Raw genomic sequence first — 23,521 nt, forward strand, 5'->3', positions numbered from 1 at the left:
GACAGAAATGGGCAGTTAGGAAGACAGGAAAGAGAGACACAGGCATAGACAGGCAGGAGAAGAGCACTAGGGAGAAAAGAAGAGAGTTAAGAGAATCTAGAGAAACAAAAGAGGGAGAAAGAGGAATAGATTTGGAGAGACAGGAAGAAGGAAACAGAAATAAGAAAACAAAAGATACAGAAGCGGAGAGAAAGACAAGATAGAGATAGAAACAAGAAATAGACTGAAATAGACACCAGACTGACTACAAGAAGGAGACTGAGGAAGCAGGTGGATGAAGACTGAAAAAGGAGCTGGAGGAGAAAGCGGGAGGGAAGGGCGAGGGGAGGGAACAGAAGGCCCGGGCAAGGCAGCTAAAGGGAAGCTTGCCTGGTCGGCTGGAGGGGGGGGAGGAAGGCGATACACATACAGACGCAGCCCCAGAGTCACGCAGAGAGCCACAGCCAGACCCACAGGCAGAGCCAGCTGGCCACAGACAGACAGACAGACAGACAGAACAAGTCCTCAGGCGTTCCCGTAAACAGTCCCATCGCCATAGGGGGCCCGACCCACTGACACCCACGCGCAGTCCCAGAAACACACGGCTGCGCGCAGATGCACAGACACCCCAGAAACAGGACACAGACGCAGGATGCGCGGACGCGGAGATGCTCGCCACGGCCACACCCCCGAGTCCAGACACAGACCGGCGGCCGCACGGACGCGCCGCCCGACGGCACACGGAATCGCCGACCCCCACACAAAGACAGACAGACGCGCCCAGCCCCGAGCGCAGCGGGCGAGCCCCGGCGCGGCCCCTTTAAGAGGGGCGTGGCCTCACGTCACGTTGCCCTCCTCGGTCCCCCCTCCCGGTCGGAGCGGAGACTTCGCTGGAGGCGCGCGGAGGAGGCGGCTGCGCCGAGGCTGCTGCTGCTGCTGCAGTGACTGACTGACTGAGCGAGCGGGTTGTCGGCTGAGGCGGCGCTTGAGTCTGGGGAGCGAGAGGCGGCGGCGGCGGCGGCAGGCGAGCTCGGCCCGACAGGTGGCGGCGCCGCGGACCCATCTGGACCCGGCGCGGTCCCATCCCGGTGAGCCCGGCGGCGGCGCGGCCTCCTTCCTTCCCCCTCCTCTTCCTCGTCGTGGTCCCCTTCCCTCCTCGGGCCTCCCGGGCCGCGGCTTCTTCGGGCGAGGCCGCCGCAGCGAGGCTCCGGCCTTGCGCGCTCCCTCGTCGCTGCCGGCTCCTCCTCCCCCTCCCTCCGCTGCCGCCTCAAGATGGAGGCGGGCCGGCCGCGGGGAGGACGGCTGCGGGGCGGCTGCGGGAAGGCGGGGGGCGGGGGCAGGCCCTGCCCGGCCCGGCCCGCGAGGTCACCCAGTGCGGAGCCGGCCCCGCCTCTCCCCCCCCCCCCAGGAGCCCCGGCCCGGCTTAGACCGGGCCCCTCGGGGCGGGCCGGGCGACGGTCACCTGAGGATTACTCAGCTCCTTGGCTCCCGGCGGGCGGCTCCGGCGGCGGCTGTGGCCTTGAGCGCTGCCCTCCCCGAACCCCTCGGCTTTTGTTGTCCCCGCCGCGGGCTGCCAGCCCGGTGGAGGAGGCGGGAGGCCTGAGGTCGCTGACCCCGGGGCCATGGGTCCGTTTTCATTTTTGTGCCGCTCCAAAATAGCTGCCTGGTCCAGTAATCGGAGCCGTCCGCCTCTGCGGGGTATCCGAACCCGATGACATTGGCGCTGGGGTTATTTTAAAACGTGTCTCCGCATCCCCGCCCTCCCCCTCCCCCTCCCCCGAATCCCCGCCCTCCCCCTCCCCCGAATCCGCCTTTGGTTCGGGAGTGACCTGTTAGGTGGTCTCTGGTTGTCTCGGCTCGCAAACCTGCTCCCCCCCACCCCTTCTTCCTGGCGGCGATCCCGCCGCCTCCTTGGGCCACCTCTCCGGAGTGGAGGAATGAGGCAGCAGATGCCAGCAACCGCTGGGCTCTCCAAGAATCACAGCTCGGCTTCTGCTGGGGGGGGGGGCGGAGGAGGAAATTGTGCAAAGCTGTCTCTTGGGGGGGACCCCCGCCCCTGCCAGCATCTTCCGCGGAGGTTTGAGTACCTTCGGGACCTTTGCACGCCTTGGGCTTTGCAAGGAGGAGCTCAGCTCGGGCCCAGAGGGGAGGAAGTGAGGGCTAAGGACCGAATTGTGCAAGCTCCTGAGCAGGGTCAGCTTTCTTTCTAAGTGGTTCATGCTGGTTCACGGGCGAGGAAAGGACGGTGGAACTCGGAGCAGGAAATATGTTGTAAATATCCTGCAGTACCCGGAGCAGATTTTCTGCACCTTTTAATGGGCTGTGTGCCGTGATGAATGCTGCCAATTACCTTTTCGTCTGTAGCAATTGGCTAGAACTTCCCTAGCCCTGGGGTGATTAAAAATTTAACCTCTCAACAACCCCCCCCTCGCCCCCTTTTTTTCCTATCTTAGGGAGTGAATTGGGCTGTAAAAGGTGGACAACTAAAATGTCTTTTTTACTCATTTGGTGTTTTTGTATTCTGGTATCCTTTCATGTGCATCTATTTTCTCCAAGTAGACTATTTCATTGATTGGGGAGAAGGAGAAAATCTTGTCTTCTATCGCCTTGTATCACTTCAGTTACTATTAAAAAAAAAAAAAAAACTCCAACTCCTACATCCCTCCTTTTTTCTTTTTCTTCTTATAGGGAGTGGATAGGGTGGGCAACTAAAATTTCTTTTATTCATTTGGTGTTTTTGTGTTCTGGTATTGTTGTTCTTTGATGTTTTTATTTTTATCTCTTTATTTTTATTATTTTGTGCATCTGTCTTCTCAAAGTAGAATGTAATCTATTGGGAGAGGTGGAGACAATCTTGTCTTCTGTCACCTGTTCAGCAGTGCAGTGGCTGGCTCATATTAGGCATTTAGTAAATTTTAATTGGTTGATTGAAAATGGGCCTAGTTATTATAAAATAAGCAGTGTAAAAATGAATATTTTTGCATTGCAACCAGGTTAATTCTTCAACTCTCCCTTCTTTGAATAGTAATTTTGTGAGTTCTTTATTTTTAAATATCATGGGAACTGTGGTGTCTAGTATTGTTCCTCCTTTAGCTCATTTTTCTCCCATTCTCTCCATCAGTAAATTCACTGGTGCTTCCTCTTAGGTTTAGCCTGCCACCATCTTTTCTTGGCTTTCCTTTGGGGAAGGATAGATTCATTCCTGTCTCAGCCAGTAAAAAATAGTACCCACTACTTCTCAATCTCCTTTGAAAGGATTTGCTATTATTCATTACTTAAAGGATGATTTTTGTCAGTATAAGTACTTCCTTCACTCATTTAATAAGTGGGTCTTTGAGAATTGCAGGAAAAAAAAATCATTGACTAGGGAAATAGGTCATAGAATTTTAGGATTTCAAGAATTAGATGTCATTTAATTTCAGGGCCTAGACAGAGGTCTACCTGCTCTGCTTTAACACCTTTACTATAGAATGACTACAAAAGCTGAGGCAGTATGTTATAATTGTACATTTGAGATTTGAACCCTGATTATGCTGTTTATATCTTGTATGAACTTGTGCAAATCATTTAAACTCTCGGGCTTTCTGTGTCTTCATGTGTAAAATAAAGGAGAGATGTTTACTTGATCAAAGACTACCTGCTCTAAATCTTTGAATCTGAAAAATTTCAGTGTCACAGATGGCTTTGTTGTTCTGTCCAGTCCAATTCTTCTTGACCCCATTTGGAGTTTTGTTGGCAAAGATACTGTAGAAGTTTGTCATTTCCTTCTCCAGCTTATTTTACAAATGATTAAACTGAGGCAAATAGCGTTAAATGACTTGCCCAGGATTACACACAGGGGTCCAAGGCCAGATTTAAACTCAGGAAATTGAGTTAAACTCCATATAAATAAACCTATTGATTGGATTAAGCCAATTCTTCGCTTTCTTCTTTTCTGATAATGCCCTTTTCCAAACTGTTTTGTTGTGTGTGACTTAATGCAAATGTAGACCACAAGACTTTAGGTGGTTCAGGAAACCTTGCGCTGCCTAGATCACACTGCTTGATTATAGACAAATCACTTTACCTTTCTAGGGTCTAGTTTAAAATAAGAGAGTTTAGACTCATTGATTAAAGTGGTTCATTTCAGCTCTGATAATTTTATGAAATTGTCAGTTCCGCCGCACTCCCCCCCCCCCCCAAAAAAAGGAGGGGGAAAGCATATAATTCCCTTTTATCTTTCAGGCTGTATGTTATCAATGGAACTCATCCAAGCTAATTACCATATTTTAAGGGGAGTCTACTGGCAGTCTTTCCTTTTTTTTAGGGATAAGGATGATCTTGGACCCCCTTAGTCACTAAAGACTTTTTGGGGAGGATGGGATAGGCCTAGAGATTTTTAGTGGATGCCAGACTTTTATTGCTTTTCTCAGAAATTGTGAAAGATTTGTAGTTAGATTAATGCTGTCAGTGGGTAAAGTCAAATCACAAGAGTTTCAGATTTTATTTGGAGAAAATTATCAGAAAATGGATTAACTTCAAAGGTAGTTGAGACTTGTTAATCAGGTTTCAATTTGTATGCATCAAGATCTTTGCTTCTACCCCAGCAGTTCTGGTAAATGAAATTGCTTAAATACACTTTATTGAAATTCTATTCTCACTTGTTGACAGAGAACATTTTCCTCTGTACCTCAAAGCACATCCCCACAAATTAGCATTTGGTCTGAAACTATATCCCTAGTCAGTAATAGAAATTAGCATTTACAGTGAGTGGGAAGAGCACTGGATGGGGAATCATGAGACCTAGGCTTCAGTCGGGGCTCTGACATTTCACATTCCGATGTGGGATCTAAGGAAAGGTAGGATGTTGGCTTTTTTTTTTTGGCATAATGATAATAGTTACTTTACCTTTCTTGTAAGATTTTTGTAAATCTTAAAATGCCATATTAATGTGAGATTTCTAACTACCTTTTTATATACTTAGGCAGTTTTAGTATATATTTAAACTTAAAATAAAAGTTGGGTTTTCATTATTGTGAGCTTTTTTTTAGTTAATAGCTTTTTATTTACAAGATATATTCATGGGTAATTTTTTAGCATTGATAATTGCAAAACCTTTTGTTCCCATTTTTTTCCCTCTTTCTCCCCACCCCTTCCCCCAGATGGCAGGTTGATCAATACATGTAAAATATGTTAAAGTATAAGTTAAATACAATATATGTATACATGTTCATACAGTTATTTTGCTGTACAAAAAGAATCGGACTTTGAAATAATGTACAATTAACCTGTGAAGGAAATCAAAAATGCAGGCGGACAAAAATAGAGGGATTGGGAATTCTATGTAGTGGTTCATAGTCATCTTCCAGAGTTCTTTTGCAGGGTGTAGCTGGTTCAGTTCATTACTCCTCTATTGGAACTGATTTGGTTCATATTGTGAGTTTTAAAAGCTATGAATCAGAAGCACAAAATTCTGGTGAGAGTATGTAATCCCACGTGGGAATCTCAGGAAGGCAGTTAAGTGACTCAGTGGATAGGGTACTGGAATCTGGAGTTAGAAGACCCAAAATGGACTCTGACCTCCGACACAAGCTGTGTGACCCTGTGCGAGTCACTTATTTCTGTTTGCCTTAATCCACTGGAGAAGAAAATGGCAAACTACTCCAGTATCTTTGCCAAGAAAACCCCATGGACACCGGTTCATGGAATCATGAAGAAATGGACATGGCTAAACTATAATGGGAGTCTCAGAAGACTACTTCAAATTTAAGTCTTTGAATTAGAGGGAAGCATTTTTAGATTGGAAAGTTTGTAATTATCCAATCTTGAATTGGTTAGGCCATCTGGGTTAATATCCTTGTCCTGGCATGAAGTATCAAGGAATCTTGGCTATAGTTAGTGAAGACCTTGTTTTTTTAATCATCTCCAGATGGCACTTCCAGAAGGACCCAGCCCACTAATGCTGAAGGCACTGGGACAATGGGTGGTCTCATTTTTATTAAATTTTTGCACTGAATCTGAGTCTAAAGGCATTCATTTAGGAATCCCTACCTTGTTTGGAACCACTACAAGTCATATTCCTGAACACTTTCAGGGAAGGAAGCATGTATTGTTCTGGGGAATACTGCATTATTTATTAAGTCTCAAGAATCCTGATAAATATTGTTCAAAGTTGCTAAAGTACAACATATAAGCATGAAAATAAATTCCTTTTAGGCTAGGATTAAATTAATCCTGCATTATCCTTAGTTAGTTTGTTTAGTTAGTTTATCTCTAGGTATAACCTGGAATAGAAAGTGAAGAACTCTTCTGTTCTGTCAAGCAATTTTTCTTTTCTTACTCTTACCATTTTCATGGCCTCACTTTTCTTTGAAGATTTTTGTTCAAAGGATCCAGAACATGCAAACTGTTCAAAGTTTAGGAATAATGAATAAAATAAATGTTACTTTGTTGATTTAATTCCCTCTTTTCTCAGGTTTATTTTTATTGTCATGCAAACATGCCACTGATTTGATGGATAATTTTTTTTTTTTTCAGAAAAATTAAGAGCTTTTAAGGATACTTGGGAACATTTTTCCATTAAATTTTTCCTTTCCTTTTTCTGTCTCTCCCCCCCCCCCCCCCTTTGGATTTGTATGTAAAAACGTTTGTAGGTTTTTATAAGAACCTGTTCAGACTTTTCCTTTTTAGGTAATAGAATGCCTTTGTCAGCAGTCCTGAGAGTTACAGCTTATGTAAAAGAAAAATCTTCATGAAGGTTCCTTTTAAAAAAAATTCTGTATGATTTAAATCACATTAATGTTAGTTACATCCATGTTAATTTCTCTCTACACAATCCCTTTTAGCAGTTAAGATGAGTTACTTGACTGGTTGAAAATCTGGTGCTTAAAAAAATGTAATTGAAGACAAGTTTAAAGGAAGAAGGTATCTGGTTGTTAGGTTATGGGATTTGTGTGTGTATATTCCAGTTTTCCTTAGTTCTTATATTTAAATTTGGGAATAGTTTAGGTAGATTGTCATTTACTTACTTTTTCCTTTTCTTAAGACATTTTTTCTTTTTAAAATACCTTTTTATTCAAAATACATGCAAAGATAGTTTTCTACGTTCATCCTTGCAAAACCTTGTGTTCCACATTTTTCTCCTTCCTTAGACAAGTAATCTAATATATGTTAAATGTGTGCAGTCATATTTCCATATTTATCATGCCGTACAAGAAAAATCAGATTAGAAAGGAGGGAAAAATGAGAAAGAAAAAAAGTAAACAACAAAAAAAGATGAAAACACTATGTTGTGATCCATACTTAGTCCCCACAGTCCTGTCTCTGGATGCAGATAGCTCTCTTTATCACAAGACCATTGGAACTGGTCTGAATCTGTTGAAGAGGTCCACATTCATCAGAATTTATCATGATATAATGTCATTGCTGTGTACAATGTTCTTTTGGTTCTGCTCATTTCATTCAACCATCAGTTTATATAAGTCTCTCCAGGCCTTTATGAAATCATTCTACTGATCGTTTCTTTTTTTTTTTTTTTTTGGTTTCACTTTTATTTTTATTTTTTAATTTAATAGCCTTTTATTTACAGGATATATACATGGGTAACTTTACAGCATTAACAATTGCCAAAACCTCTTCCCCCCCCCCCCACCCCCTCCCCTAAATGGCAGGATGACTCTACTGATCGTTTCTTACAGAATAATAATATTCCATTACATTCATATATCATAACTTATTCAGCCATTCTCCAATTGTTGGGCATCCATTCAGTTTCCACTTCCTTGCCACTGCAAAACATGTTAGTACATGTGGGTCCTTTTCCCTTTTTTGTGATCTCTTTGCACTGCTGGATCTAAGGTGCACAGTTGATAGCCCTTTCGACATAGTGACAAATTGCTCTCCAGTATGGTTGGATCAGTTCACAACTCCACCAACAATGTTTTAGTGTCCCATTTCACCCACATCTCCGCCAATGTTTTATCATTATCTTTTCTTGTCATCTTAGCCAATCTGAGAGGTGTGTAGTGGTTTCTAAGAGTTGTTTTAATTTGCATTTCTCTAACTAGTAGTGATTTAGAGCATTTTTTTCATATGACTAGAAATGGTTTGAATTTTGTTTGAAAATTGTTCATATCTTTTGACCATTTGTCAATTGAAGAATGGCTTGTATTCATTATATTTAAATCAATTCTCTGTATTTTAGAAATGAAACTTTTTTATTTTCCCACAGTTTTCTGCTTCCCTTCTAATCTTGGCTATATTTTGTTATAATCAAAATTATCCATTTTGCATTTTATAATATTATCTAGTTCTTTGGCCATAAATTCTCTCCTCCATTGATCTTGTTCTCCAGATTTGTGTATAGTATCACCTTTTATGTCTACATCATGAACTCATTTTGACCTTATCTTGGTATAGAATGTTAGGTATTGATCAGTGCCTAGTTTCTGCCATACTATTTTCCAATTTTCTTAATCAGTTTTTTCTAGGTGTGTAAAGTAATTTCTTGACAGTTTAGTATGACACTGAATAAATAGATTAATTTAGATAGAATTGCCATTTTTATTATATTAGCTCGGCCTACTCATACGCACTTGATACTCTTCTAATTGTTTAGATCTAACTTTATTTGTGTTGAAAAGTGTTTTGTAATTGTGTTCATATAATTCCTGGCTTTGTCTTAAGATATTTTTCTAGTCAGATAATTAAAAATTTTGGAATAGAGTAAGTGCATTATTATGAATTTTAGAATCTTAACCTTTTCTGTGAAAATTATGAAGAAATTCTCTTAGGGATTTTTGCCTGTCAGGAAAATAGGATAAAATCTTCATTCATTGTTAGGGAAAAAATAAGTACTATACTATATTCATGGTTCCTTTCCTTTTAGTTTAACATCTTCTGAAGTATAGATCCTTATAATATAAATGGGCAGGTTTGAAATGAAATTAGAATTACAGTATTTGTGCATTTTAAGTTGTCTTTTAACAACTTTTCATATGTTTGTGTGTGTGTGTGTGTGTGTGTGTAAATGCCAAGTTTTTTTGCTTGTTTTTTCTTTTTGCTGAGGCAATTGGGGTTAAGTGACTTGCCTAGGGTCCCACAACCAGGAAGTGTTCAGTGTCTGAGGTCTGAGTTGAACTCAGGTCCTCCTGACTTCAGGGCTGGTGCTTTATAAGCACTGTGCCACCTAGCTCCTCTAAATTAAATATATGCCAAAATAGTTTTTAACATTCACCCTTGCCAAACCTTGTGTTCCATATTTTTCTCCACCCTTCTTCCTTTTCCCTTCTCATAGACAGCAATATAAGTTAAACATGTCAGTTCTTCTAAACATATTTCCACATTTATCAAGCTGCACAAGAAAAATCAGATCAAAAGGGGAAAAACCCCCCAACAAAACAGGTCAAAATACTGCGTTGTGATCCACATTCAGCCCCCACAATCCACTTTCTGGGTGCAGATGGCTCTCTCCAACACAAGTCTATTGGGATTGCCCTGAATCACCTCATTATTGAAAAGACCTATGTCCATCAGAGTTGATCATCACATAATCTTGTTACTGTGTGCAGTTCTGTAATGAAGGATTTGGTTTTATACTTAAGTCAAATTTGTATATTCTTAAGAGTAATTTACATTACTCTTTTGTGAAAAGCAGCTTAAACAAAATCTCTGGTGTCATTCTAGAAAACATTTTGAGCAGAAAAGATGGCTTTAGATTTTCTTGTTATTGTGAAGAAATTGTGCAGTGAATAATAGATTGATATTAGAGTTTTTGAAGAGTTAAGTGTTCAATGACCATGATATGGCACTTATTGATTGATGTTAACACTTCATTCAGTAAGTATTCAATGTGCTTTACGTATATTATATTATTTGATTAGTACCAGATGCCCTCCTCATATTATAATTCATCCAATTTCTTTACCATCTTTTCAGTCATTTCCTTCCACTGCTCAGAATGGATTTTTTTTTTCTCAGATAATTGGATTTGACCCAGTTATTTCAATTGAGTAGAAATATGTGGAACTAAGTTGAAAACAATATTTTTATGGATTTGGTAAGCAAATTTATAAGTAGTTATTAAAAAAAAAAAAAAAGACCAGATGCATTCCTCAGGGCTTTACAAACACTAAAAGTTGAAACCAGACTTATTTTTCCATCCTCTATATGAGTAAAAGGCATAATTAAAGCCTCTTTGTAGAGTAAAAAAAAAAGACTTTTTTTCAACCCTAAAGAAAGGAAAACTGCAACCGTTCCATAAACTTCTTTTGTGAAGTGACTTTGTATTTCTTGTTAAATGCCTATTGGTTTGATTATCTATACCTGCTTAGTACAGGTAAAGATTTTAGCTCTCTGATTAAGAACATGCAACAATATGCCTAGTTTTATTCTGAGTAAAGGTTTGGAAGAAAAGCCATTTTTAACTTTCCTTGATACTTGTTGCACCCTATTTCAGTGCCATATTCTAGCTTCATATATAAAAATTCAGACTTTAATAAAATAGCGTTGTGGGAGAGAAAGCGCCTGTAGCATCTTGGAGCATCTTTGATATGTGGTGACCTTAGCTGTAGTCCTGACTGCCACCAGCGAGCTCTGGGACCTGGGTGAAATTCTTTCCCTTCTCTGGACCTCAGCTTCCTCACTTTTACATGAGTTTTGGATTAGTTGACCTTTAAAATTCCTTTGTACTCTAATAATTTGTAGGACAATATTTAGAAATATACTAGTTTTTGCTAAGTAATACAGTTTTCTGTTATCAGATCATGAGGTGAACTCTTGGAGGGAAGTATGGATTCCTCTTCTATTTCCCAGGCCATCTTTGTATAACCCTTTTGTATGGGAGGCACTGTGAAGTTAAATAACTTGCTCAAGGTCACCATATATGCTGGAGGATGAACTTTGATGTCTTGTCTTCTAGATTTTGAGGGGAAATTTTTTTAACTTATACAGCTTCATTTGAAAATATGGGTGTGAAATTTGAAAGGAATTATCCCAATAATATAGATATTCTTAAACCCACCTTTAAAAATACTAGTCAGTTAGAATTTGGATCATGTTGTATATAGGTTTCTGGTGGCTTGTAGGTAAGAGGAGTTTTAGAGTCTGGAGCAAACAGAAGCCTTTTGTATTTGAGGGGAAAAAAAATCACATAGCAGATAGTTCTGTAACTTGTGACTTCAGGAAAGAGAGGATTAAATATGAATGAATGTGTGCCAAGAAATAGGATATTATAATAATAGAATCATTATTTCACTGTGTAAATATACTTTTTCAGGCATCTCCATTATATTAGATTTCTTTTGTCATTCTGGGCAGGACTTCTTAATCTTGTTTTGTCAGACACCTTTGGTAGTCTGGTGAAAGCTATAGACTCTTCAGAATAATGCTCTTAAATGCATAAAATAAAGTAAGATTTCAAAAGAAACATTGATATTGAAATATTGAAATATAAATAAAATATATCTATTTTAAAAATATTCTTAGACCTCAGACTGAGAATCCTCTATATTCTAGGGAGACCCTATAGCCTACTCTGAAAATTGAATAATATTCAAAGAATCATAGAATTTCAGAACTTCAAGAAATTTTAGAAATAAAATAATCTAGTTTTGCATCTTAATTGCACAGATGAATAAACAGTCCTAAAAGGATAATGGTTTTTTTTCAAGGTTACTCAGCTAGTTATATTAAGAAAAAGAAGAATTAAAAGTAAGAGTCCAGATTTGTCATTCCTTCCTAGTTTAGGACTCTTTTAAACAGATGACTGCCTTTTGTTGGTGGCAAAATCGCAACAAAAACTATTTCCAGGCAGATTGAATTCAGTGCAGATAGTCAGACTTTAAAGGATATAGCTCTCATTGTTTCCTTTTTATGTGTAGAAAATAAAGTAGCATCCCCATTTTGCAGACTGAGAATATTGTGGTGGAACTAAGGTACAAATGAATGTGGTTCAGTGATTTGTCTAAGGTGACAAGTGAACACGATGGCAATATAATGCCGAGTGTGTTCATGCCAGAAGACACTGAGCTAGTTAGAGAATCTGATCTTATCAAGTTTGGATCTTATCTGTACTGAGAGCAAAGTCAACTCTGCAGAAGTGAGACCCATAAAGGCTGCTTCTTCATATAAATCGCTTGTGGACCTCTCTGAGTTTTGATTTGTTGGGCTTGTGCTTGAAATTCTAAATAGCTGTTAAGAGATTTTGATTTTTAACCAATGACAAGTTTCCTCAAGAGGACTGAAATCCCAAAAAGTCAATCAGTTATGAAAAATAAAACTAGTGTTTCTTTTCCTTTTCATTGTAACAACTCCTAATTCTTACTATAATTTTGTTGAGGAGCTTTGGATTTAGCCAAAATGTTTTTCAAGGTGTTTTAAAAATTAGTTTTTAAAAACCATATTTAACCATATGTCCATTTGCTTTTTCCCTTGATAAAAAAAAATGCCCCTTGGGCAACTCTGAGGTACACTACACACCTCTCAGATTGGTTAAGATGACAGGGAAAGAAAGTGACAAATGTTGGAGGGGATGTGAGAAAACTGGGACATTAACTGATTGGTGGTGGAATTGTGAACTGATCCATCCATTCTGGAAAGCAATTTGGAACTATGCCCAAAGATATATAAACTGTACCTACCCTTTGATCCAGCAGTGCCATTACTGGGTCTGTATCCCAAAGAGATCATAAAGGAAGAAAAGGGAGGCACATGTGCATGTTTTGGTAGCTCTTTTTGTAGTGGCAAGAAACTGGAAATTGAGTGGATGTCCATCAATTGGAGAATGGCTGAATAATGAATGTTATGGTATATCAATATTATTGTTATGTAAGAAATGACCAGCGGGATGATTTCAGAAAGGCCTGGAGAGACTTACAGGAACTGATGCTAAGTGAAATGAGCAGAACCAGGAGATCATTGTACATAGTATCAACAATATTATACAATGATCAGTTTGGCTCTCTTCAACAGTGAGATAGTGGGGCAGTTCCAATAGACTTGTGATGAAGAAAGCTATCTGCACTCAAAGAGAGGACTGAATGTGGATCACAACATAGTATTTTTAGCTTTTTTGTTGTTTGCTTGATTTTTTTTCTTTCTCGTTTTTTCCCTTTTTGATCAGATTTTTCTTGTGCAGCATGATAAATGTGGAAATATGTTTAGAAGAATTGCATATATTTAACCTTTATATAGAGTATTACTTGCTGTGGGGAGGGAGGAGAAAAATTTGGAGCACAAGGTTTTGTAAGGATGAACGTTGAAAATTATCTTTGCATGTATTTTGAAAAATAAAAAAATTACTTTCTTAGTGTGAAGCTATTCTGCTTCATAAAGTATTTATCTTTTAAATTCATTTCCTTAGCAGTTTAGGCTAAATGATTACAGAGATCTAAGTGAAACTGATTCTTTTGCCTACAAGTTACTGGCTTGACTGTTCTGCTATGTACTGGGAGTTAAGTACCACCATCTTAAATGTAGGCTTCACTTTGATTTAAAAAAAAAAAATTTCATTAACTATTTCCCAGTTACACAAAACATTTCTAACAATTTATTTTTTTTAAAGAATTTTGAGTTCCAGATTTTCTCCCTTTTTCATTCCTCTCTTTTCCTTGAGAAGACAAACACTTTTGAGTTTGATTATAAGTGTGAGGTCATGTCAAACATTTCTATATGAACCAAAACACACACACACAAAGGAAAGTTTTAAAAAATTCATGCTGCAGTCTGCATTCAGAGTTCTTCAGTTCTCTTTCTGTAGAGAGACAGCCTTTTTCAGCTTGGGTCCTTTGGAATTGTGTTGGATCATTGTCTTGATTAGAGTAGTCTTTTACATTTATTGCGACTTTAAGAATACTTAGAACAAATAGTAGAATCGTTTTCATCCTTTGCTGACTTGTAAACCTGACAATCTATTAGGAAAAAAACCCTCATTTTTTAGGAAAGAGATAATTCCTTAGAGCTGTGATGAAATCTTACGTTGCTATTTGTGACTTTTTCATAATATGCTATTTGCTCAATAATCATAAACCCAAATTGTAAATAGAAGAGTGAAGGAATATCTGCAACGTTAGGGTTTTGAGATTCAGAAATTAAGTCCCTGAAAACAGATGACATCTTTTCTCTTTTCCTTTTATAGTCTTAGTTTTTGAATTTCATCATGTTTTCTAAGTTTTGGGGAGAGACTAAAGAGAGGACAACAGAGAGAGTTCTAAGTTGAATAATTGCTCTAGATCGATAGTACCTTCAGAGGAGTCAGATCTTAGGAGCTCGGGCACAGTTTCAGGTCTGGGGGTACAACTTTCTCTCCTGGCGTACAGAGCGTGTAGCTTGGAAACAGATCCACTTAGGAATTCTGTTCTGTGACTTCACGGTCATGATCTCACAGCCAGCCGAGGAAGCTACCAGGGTTGCCCAGGCTTCTGGCAAGATGTACCCCTGAGGCAAGGCCTGCCTCAGTTCTGTGGACAACATGAGGTACCTGGTCTTCTCCCATCACCAGACTCAGCTGATCTTTCTGCAGCCTCCATAGATAGTACAATAATTGTTTGAGGTTAGACCCGCCTTATTCTCCTTAGAAGGAACATAGTTTACTAAGGAAGTGCTTATTTTTAAATGACTTCTTGAAGAATGCAAAAATTCATTTAGACTTTAATAGTAAATCACCAGAAATGTTAGTGTCATTTAGGCTTTTGAGTGTATAGCAGCCCTAATCATTAATTCTGCTCCTGTGTCCCTTCAATTCACTATCAATGTGTAAAGAATTCTAATATTTATTTTCTCTGAAATGTGGATTGCACATGTTAAGAAAATTAGAGGGCATCTAGTGCTTTGGATGAGTCCCCTTTGTAAGATTTGCAAGAGTTTGTGGACAGGTGTGGGTGGATTGTGATCTACATTGTCAGAGGGACTGACCCATGTCAGTAAGATCATAGATATAACATGTCAGTAAGATCATAAATGTAACAGCAGCATATCAGCAATAAGGTTCTCATTATTATGACAACCAAAGATTAGAACTGGTTATATCAGTGGAACAAATTTTCTAGCTCCTGGAGCTTAAATCCAAAATACCTAATTTATAAATTACCATTTATTTAAAATTGTTTGCTTGGCTCAAGATAGAATGCCCTTTTCCCTTTCTCTGACTATGGCTATAGCTAAGAAAATAATCTAGGAAATGCAAAAAAAAAACCCCTCTCCTGTCTATAAAGTAATTAAGGGAGTAAGCATTGTGTAGAAAATGTCATTTTTCTTCTCTTCTTCAGTAACTGATCAAATCCCAGTTGAAGCTCAGCCCCAAAACATTAAATCTAATTCAGATGTCTTGCCTGTTTTTTTCAAGCTTGATTTTTTTTTACAAGGACATTTATCACCATGTTTGATGTTTAGCAAACTTCCTGTTATCAAGAGGAATTGCAAATCTTTTGTAACAAAAAGAAAAGGGATTATTCAGCCATGCTGTAGGTTGAGGTTGGTCTTAGTGTAAAATCATTGTCCATCCTAACTTGTCCTCTCCTAAAGAAACTCAGTCCTGGATCAGAGTGCTACTTTTAGTAAGGAAAATTCCTCTTTTACTTTTGAGAAGTTAAATATTTTATTGAGTGATTCTATTTGGTTGCTGAGAGATGATAGTCATTTTCCAGATATAAAGACAGTAGGACACCTGTTAATAGAGGCATTCCTATCTTTGCCCTTGTGACCTAAGGACCATGAAACCCTTACATTTGACTTGTAGCTGAAACTTTCTTATTGTGTTCTCTCTACAATTGGGAGACTTCTTGGGAGCAGACTCTTAATTTTCTGTTTATATCCCAGCACTTAGCATGCAAGTATATAGAAAAAGTCATATGTTCCCTCAACATCTTACAGTTGTTCCTAGTTTAAAAAATGCACTTTGGCATAGAAGGCTTAGAATGGGATGTTGGTGCTGTATGGAAAATGGAATGAAAAAGTAATGTGTTAGATTTTTTTTCCTTTTTTAAAAAATAAATTATTGATCTTTTTTTAATATCAGAATTTCTCTTTGTTCCTCCCCTTCCCCCACCCAGTAATATATCTCTTATTACAAATAATATTTTGTGACAGTCTTATTAAAAGCTGAAGGAGGAGAAGAAAGAATGAATCTTGATAAATGTTACCTTGGGAAATTATATATTCATTCCAATATTGCTGCCATGATCTCAAATGTTTCTTGAATACCTTTTTTGTAAATTTATTCGGAGACTGTGGCACATTCTAGTCAATACTTTGAGTAGTGACAAATTTTTGTTCTGCAGGTGGATTTGATTCTGAAGAATAAGGTTACTGGATGCAAAGCCTGATGGTGGTTAACTTTTAAATAGAAGACTATTCTAAGAAAAAGAGTCCAACTTTTTTTCCCCAAGAATTAAAAAAAATTTTTTTTCTCCTATACTTCTTAAAATTGATTTGTTTTCATGTGACATTGCTACCTTAAAATGTTATGCAAAGGTATTTCTTAATCTATAGCTTCTTAATTTAAGTAATTTTGATTTGTTGTTTGTCAATAATAATGCTAAGTAGAAAATAAATTTGAGAACCAAAAATCATTGATATTTTATTCTCTTTGTTTAAATCTCTGTCAAGTGTTCACCTTTTAGAAACATTAAATCTGTGCAATCTGATCAGAAGCTAGAGGAATATGCTTTGGTAACACGGAAGTTGTCTTATTTCATAGGATTGGTTCTTCTGATGAGATTAGGTTTCCTGGTGGTCAGGCAGTTAAGTGATGAAGTTAGTGGCAGGTTCAGGGTTCAGGGAACCAAATGAAAAGGTTTGGCTTCCCCAGACCCCCTTAGGATTGGCGCAAGGTAGGATGTTGTTGGAACCCCCCTTCTGGCACTGCAGAGTTCCTTCATAAAGGAATTTACGAAGTCGAAAAGCTGAATTGGTAAAAAGAAGTTTTATTATTGGCATAAAGACAGCCTTTACTATGCATGGATAAAAAAGCTGAATTCTTAGTGGCAAGATCCCAAGAGAGAGATATAAAGTCTTAGGTGAGAGAGTTAACAGAGGGTAGTGCTGAAAGAGAATATTATTTCTGTGGGCAGAGGTTTCCTTGGCATGGCTTAGCATAGCATGTTAGGATGTTTCCCTCGGGCTGGGTCCCCTACAGAGGTGTAGGATTCAAGGAGACTTTCTCCTTTAAGGAGTTTCTCCAGTGCGCTACCTCATGGCTCATTCCCAGAGTCAGAGAGAGAGAAAGAGAGTTTCAGGGCTCCCCTCATCAAGAAGTATAAAGTCTTAGATGAGAATAAAGATAGGGTAATGCTGAAAGAAAATATTTCAGTGGGCAGACGTTTGCTGCTGTGCGCGTGAGAGAGAGTTTCCTTGGCATAGTATATTAGGTCCTCTGCAAGGACTGAGCCCCCAGTTGGCATTTTTTAATAAGGAAATCTGAGACTGCTGTCACTGCCCCCAGGCCTAGATGAGACCACTTACTGGGAGTGGTTTTGAGCCAATAATAGGGGTCAATAGAAAGTTAGATCTCCCTAGTTAAATGAGATTATTTTAACTACTCTCACTGAGATAAACCACTTTATCTTGGTTCCCTTGGGCGGGTCTCACAGAGGCAGGGTTCAAAGAGAATCTCCTTCAAGGAACTTCAAGTGCTTTACCTCTTGGCTCATTCCCAAAGTCTGAAAGAGAAAGAGTTTCAGGGCTCCCCTCCATCACTTCTATTATCTAAAAGCTTAGTAAGTCAATAGGCAGAGACCTTCACAATGGAATTTATGTATGCATGAAACATAAAGACTGACCTCTAAAATATGTATGGAGAAACCTTGGGCTTAGTTGATTAGTACATTTGAGCTGAGTAATAACTCAAAATTCTGACTATAGAATTCTAGCCTTAGATACCTATATTCCTGTTTTTTGTTTTTTTTTTTTTTGATTGGTCAACAACTAGGTACAGATAGAAGCCAGGACAGGAAGTAAGTCAAGAAAGGGTACAATAAGCATCATGTCAGTTGTAACTTTTTCCAGTTCCACTCTGCTTAATTTCTTTCTTTTTATTCTTATTATTTTTGTTGTTTTAAAGCTTTTTATTTTCTTTACTTTTTTTTCTCCCTTTTTACTGAGGCAATTGGGGTTGTGACGGGCTCAGGATCACACAGCTAGGAAGTGCTAAGTGTCTGAGGTGAGATTTGAACTCTGGTCCTCCTGACTTCCGGTGCTCTCTACCCATTGCACCTGTCCCAAAGCTTTTTTATTTTCAAAACACACATCCACCCCCCAAAACCCTCGATTCCAAACCTTTCTTTCCCTCCCTTCCCCCATCACTTCCCCTAGTCAGCAAGTGACCCAGTATATGTTAAAGTATAATTCTATATAATTCTATAATGTTAAAGTATAATTCTTCTATACATATTTCCACAAATATCATGTTGCACAAGAAAAATCTGATCAAAAAGGAAAGAAAAAGATTAAGAAAACAAAATACAAGCAACCAACAAAAAGAGTGAAAATACTATGTTGTGGTCCACATTCAGTTCCCCCTTTCCTCTCTCTGGGTGCAGATGGCTTTCTTCATCACAAGACCAATTCCATTGGTCTACTAGATTTATTTTCATACAGTTGGTCAAAATAGCTCCTAATTATTTAATTTCCTCTTCATTGTTGGTAAGTTTACCCTTTTCATTTTTGATACTGATAATTTGTTTTTTTTCCTTTTCTTTTCCTAATCAAATTGATCAAAGCTTTATCTATTTTTTTCCCATGAAACCAACTCTTAGTTTTGTTTTTTTAGTTTAATAGTTTTCTTATATTCAATTTTTTCTCTGATTTTCAGAATTTCTAATTTATTATTTAGGAGTTTTTAATTTGTTCTTTCTCTAACTTTTTTAGTTATATGCTCAATTCATTGATTGTCTATTTTATTCATGTAAGCATCTGTTGATATAAGAACTGTTTTGGTTATGTCTCATTGTCATTCTCTTGCATGAAATTATTGATGACCCACTCATTCTTTAGGATTAGATTTAGTTTCCAATTAACTTTTGATCTATATTTCCATGAAGAAATCATTATTATATGTAATTTTTATCGCATCATGATCTAAACAGGCTGCATTTACTATTGTGAGGTTTATATGACAGTTTTTGTGTAAGCGCCATATACCACTGAGAAAAAGGTATGTTCCTTTCTATCTCCAATTTTCTTCTCCAAAGGTCTATCATACGTAACTTTTCTAAAATTCTATTTGTCTTAACTTCTTTTTTGTTTATTTTTTCATTAGATTTATGTAGTTCTGATGGAGGGAAGTTGAGATCCTCCACTAGTATAGTTTTACTGTCTATTTCTTCCTGCATCTTATGTAATTTTTCCTCTAAAAATTTGGGTGTTATTTCACTTGGTGCATATACATTTAGTATTGATATTACTTTATTCCCTATGTTACCCTTTAGGAAAATGTAGTTTCCTTCCTTATCTCTTTTAATTAGATGCATTTTTTCTTTTTCTGGGTCTAAAATCAGGATTGGTACCTCTTGCTTTTTTCTTTTCTTGTTTTTTTTTTTTTTTTTTTTTTTAACTCTTGTGTGTGTGTGTGTGTCTGCTTCAAATGTATTTCTTGTGAACAATATATTGTAGGATTCTAGCTTTAAATCCACTTTTCTGTTTTATGCGAGTTCATCCCATTCAATTCACAGTCAAGATTACTAACTTTCTTTCCATTCTATTTTTCCCAAGTTATACTCTTCTTTCTTCTTTCACCCTTTCCCTTTTCACCAATATATTGCTTATGAACATCTTCCTTCCCTGAATCTGTCCTCCTTTTTTAGCCCCCCATTCTTATTCCTTTCCCTTTCTACTTCTGCCCTTCCTTCTATTAATCTCCCTCTTTCCCTTTCTATTATTCTATAGGATGAGACAAATTCCTATACCAAACTAAATATGTATGTTATTCCATCTTTGAGCCAGATCTGATGAGATTACTGTTCAAGCAAAGCTCGTCCCAGTCCCTTCTTTCCCTCAACTATAATAAGTGATGTAATTTACCCCATTTTCTCTCCCCTATCTTTTTTTTTTTCTTTCAGTACAATCCCTTTCCCACCCCTAATTTTTTTTTTTATATCATTAGGTTAAAGTCAGCTTATAACTACACCCTTTTAATTGCCCTGACAAAGATACAATTATCTTTTTTAAATTTTTTTTATTTAATTGCCTTTTATTTACAGGTTATATGCATGGGTAACTTTACAGCATTAACAATTGCCAAACCTCTTGTTCCAATTTTTCACCTCTTACCCCCCCCACCCCCTCCCCTAGATGGCAGGATGACCAGTAGATGTTAAATATATTAAAATATAACTTAGATACACAATAAGTATACATGATCAAAACGTTATTTTGCTGTACAAAAAGAATCAGACTTTGAAATATTGTACAATTAGCTTGCGAAGGAAACCAAAAATGCAGGTGGGCATAAATATAGGGATTGGGAATTCAATGTAATGGTTTTTAGTCATCTCCCAGAGTTCTTTCTCTGGGCGTAGCTGGTTCAGTTCATTACTGCTCCATTGGAAATGATTTGGTTGATCTCGTTGCTGAGGATGGCCAGGTCCATCAAAACTGGTCATCATATAATATTGTTGTTGAAGTATATAATGAAAAGATACAATTATCAAAAGTTATACACATTCTCTTTCTATCTTTTAATTGCCCTGACAAAGATACAATTATCAAAAGTTATACACATTCTCTTTCTATATAGGGATGTAAACATTTTAATCTTAAAAAAAAAAAAAAAACTTTTCCTTCCATTTACATTTTAATTTTTTTTTTTTTTTTGGCATCTTGTATTTGGATAATATATTTTTTGTTCAACTCCGGTCTTATCAGAAATATTTGAAAATCATGCATTTCGTTGAATGTCCATCTTTCCTTTGGAAAGATAAAATTTTACCTGGTAGTTGATTGTTGTCGCCAAGTTCCTTTGTCTTCTGGAATATCATATTCCAGGCCCTTCTAATCTTTTAATGTGGAAGCTGCTAGGTCTTGAGTAATCCTGATTGTGCTTCCTCGATATTTGATTTATTTCTTTCAGGCTGCTTGCAGTATTTTCTCCTTGATCTGATAGATAATTCTGGAATTTATCTACAATATTTCTTGAGTTTTCATTTTGGGAGTCTCTAGAAGTGATTGGTGGATTCTTTCAATGACTATTTTACCCTCTGGTTCTAGGATATTAGGACACTTTTCCTTGTTGATTTCCTTAAAGATGTTGTCTAGGCTTTTTTTTCATCATGGCTTTCAAATAGTCTGATAATTCTTAGATTCTTTCTCCTGGATCTGTTTTCCATGTCAGTTATTTTTCCAACGGAATATTTTACATTTTTTTCTATTTTTCCATTAAAATTTTTTTTTTTTTATTTGACTGATTGTTTTCTATTTGAGGCATTCACTTCCATTTGTCCAATTCTAATTTTTGGTGAATTTTCTTTGTTTAGCTTTTTTTATCCTGTTGCATTTGGGCAATTGTACTTTTAATGAAGTTGCTTTGTTTAGTGGATTCCTTCCTCCTCCTATGTCACTAAATTTATTTTTTAAGGAGTTATTTTCTTAAGTCAGTTTCTGTGCTTCCTTTTCCAGTGTATTGGCTCCCCCCATAAACTTTCATAACTGCTGTAATGCTCTCCTTTCTTTTCCCCATTTCTTCTTCTCTCTTTTAAGCTCCTGTTTGAATTCTTCCAAGAGAGCCTTTTGAACTGGAGACCCTTTCATATCCTCTTCTGGATTTGTGTTCTGGTCTGCCCTGTCTGTGTAGCTCTCAAAGTTGTATATGTTATGGATATCATTATTATTTTGAGTTTTCCTATCATGCCCAGGTTGAAATTACAGAGGCCATAAGTTGTTATGTCCTTCTTTCTAACACCTCCAAGTTGGGGTGACAAAACGCAACATTGCTTTCTACAGCCCCCAAACTGGGGTGATTAAAATATACTATCCTAGTGGAAAAGTAATAAGGTGCTACGCCTGAGGATGGTGGGAAATTGGAGGCCATTTATTCCCCTTTTTATACCCTCTTACCCTTAAGTAACAAAAACACTGGGCATGTGGGACCACATAAACAATTTGGTATTGTATGTAGTTTGCCACCTGGTATCAGTCTGCTTCAATCACAACACAGGTTGTCACCACCCCCTGACATCCCAGGAAGGCTGAGAGCCCTTAGGGGAGATGGGAATCGAACCAGACATTGTTAGCAGATGCCCTCTGGGCTGAAGGGTCTTCAACTTCACCCAGAGTTCCCCTACTGTCTGTGACCCTGTACAGAAAGTTTTTCTTAAATCCAAACAATGTCTTGATTAAAAAAAAACAAACAAAACTCCTTTTTAGATGGCACAACCTTGGAATTCTGAAGCAACTTCCTGCCCTTGGGTTAAATTATAAGATGGTCTCCTTTTGCCTTATTTGGGGAAATAGGTAGCTTTGTAAATAAGTTGAGAATATAATAATTAATGTTCATTTTCCCTGACTTATGGTAGTTGCTAAAAATATGTTTGTATGTTCTCTCTCTGCAGGTTTCACTCAAAGACTGACTTCAGCATAGGAGCACCTATATTTATATCAATGGTTGGGAAAAGATAGTGACCAGAAGCAAAGGGGAAAACATCTTGGTGTAACAAGGAAGATGAGTATGTTAAAACCAAGTGGGCTTAAGGCCCCTACTAAGATCAGTAAGCCTGGATCTACTGCCTTGAAGACACCTACTCCTGGTATGTTTACATTTTCTTAAATATAATCATATTATGATATAACCTCAAGATAGTAGTATTGTTTTTTAAATACCTGATTTATATTCTCTAGTTTATTCAAGATACATTTTAATTCATTGACTTTCAGAGCTGGTTGTTTCCTTCATAATTTCAAACTTTATTCCTCTTTAAAAGTTTTTTGTTAGTTGAATTTAATACAGTGTAATATTTTCTATTACTTATATAGTGCCTACCATGTGACAGATTACTATACTAAGCATTTTAAATAGATCATCTCATTTTATCCTCATACAACTGTGGTAGGTCGATGATGAAACTGAGTCAGACAGACATTATTTAAATTTCTTGGCTAGAGTCACAAAGTTAGTATCAGAGGCTGAAGTGGAACTCGGGTCTTCCTCACTCTAAGCACTACGTCACTCAGCTCTTCCATAGGTGTCATCCCTATATAGATGATTCTTAAATATGTATGTCTTTTTTTTTTTTTTTTTTTTTAAACTGAGGAAATTGGGGTCAAGTGACTTGCCCAATACACAGCCAGGAAGTATTAAGTGTCTGAGGCCAGATTTGAACTCGGGTCTTCCTGACTTCTGGGCTGGTGCTCTATCCACTGCCCCCTAAATATATATGTTTTAACTATTGTAATTTCTCTTTTGTCTTTGGATAGCTTCTCTTGGATGTCCCAGAGTTATCCTTTTTTTCGTCTTAAACCTGCCTTTCCAATAACGCTTTTCATTTCTTTTGTTACCCACATCTTTCCTGCCAGTCGTGTCTATAATTTGAAAGTAATCCTTGATTTCTCCCTTTTCCTCAACATACCATTATTTAGT

General features: G+C 37.8%; 1 protein-coding gene across 27 annotated transcripts in view; it reads left to right on the plus strand.

Moving 5' to 3' along the window:
- The first annotated feature begins 865 nt into the window (after window positions 1–865).
- The window catches only part of CLIP1 (CAP-Gly domain containing linker protein 1), a 138,933-nt gene continuing 116,277 nt past the window's right edge, over window positions 866–23,521 (plus strand). For 26 of the 27 annotated variants that reach the window (XM_031948495.1, XM_031948498.1, XM_031948499.1 and 23 more), the window contains exons 1-2: window positions 866–1,067; window positions 22,497–22,691. In XM_031948495.1, the coding sequence (XP_031804355.1) occupies window positions 22,607–22,691 (85 nt within the window). In that variant the 5' untranslated portion in view covers window positions 866–1,067; window positions 22,497–22,606. Of the gene's footprint in view, window positions 1,068–14,396; window positions 14,507–22,496; window positions 22,692–23,521 lie in introns of those variants that run through there. The other variant, XM_031948496.1, reaches the window with a different exon arrangement.

This window comes from Sarcophilus harrisii, chromosome 1 (assembly GCF_902635505.1).
Source record: "Sarcophilus harrisii chromosome 1, mSarHar1.11, whole genome shotgun sequence".
NCBI classification, from domain to species: Eukaryota; Metazoa; Chordata; class Mammalia; order Dasyuromorphia; family Dasyuridae; genus Sarcophilus; species Sarcophilus harrisii.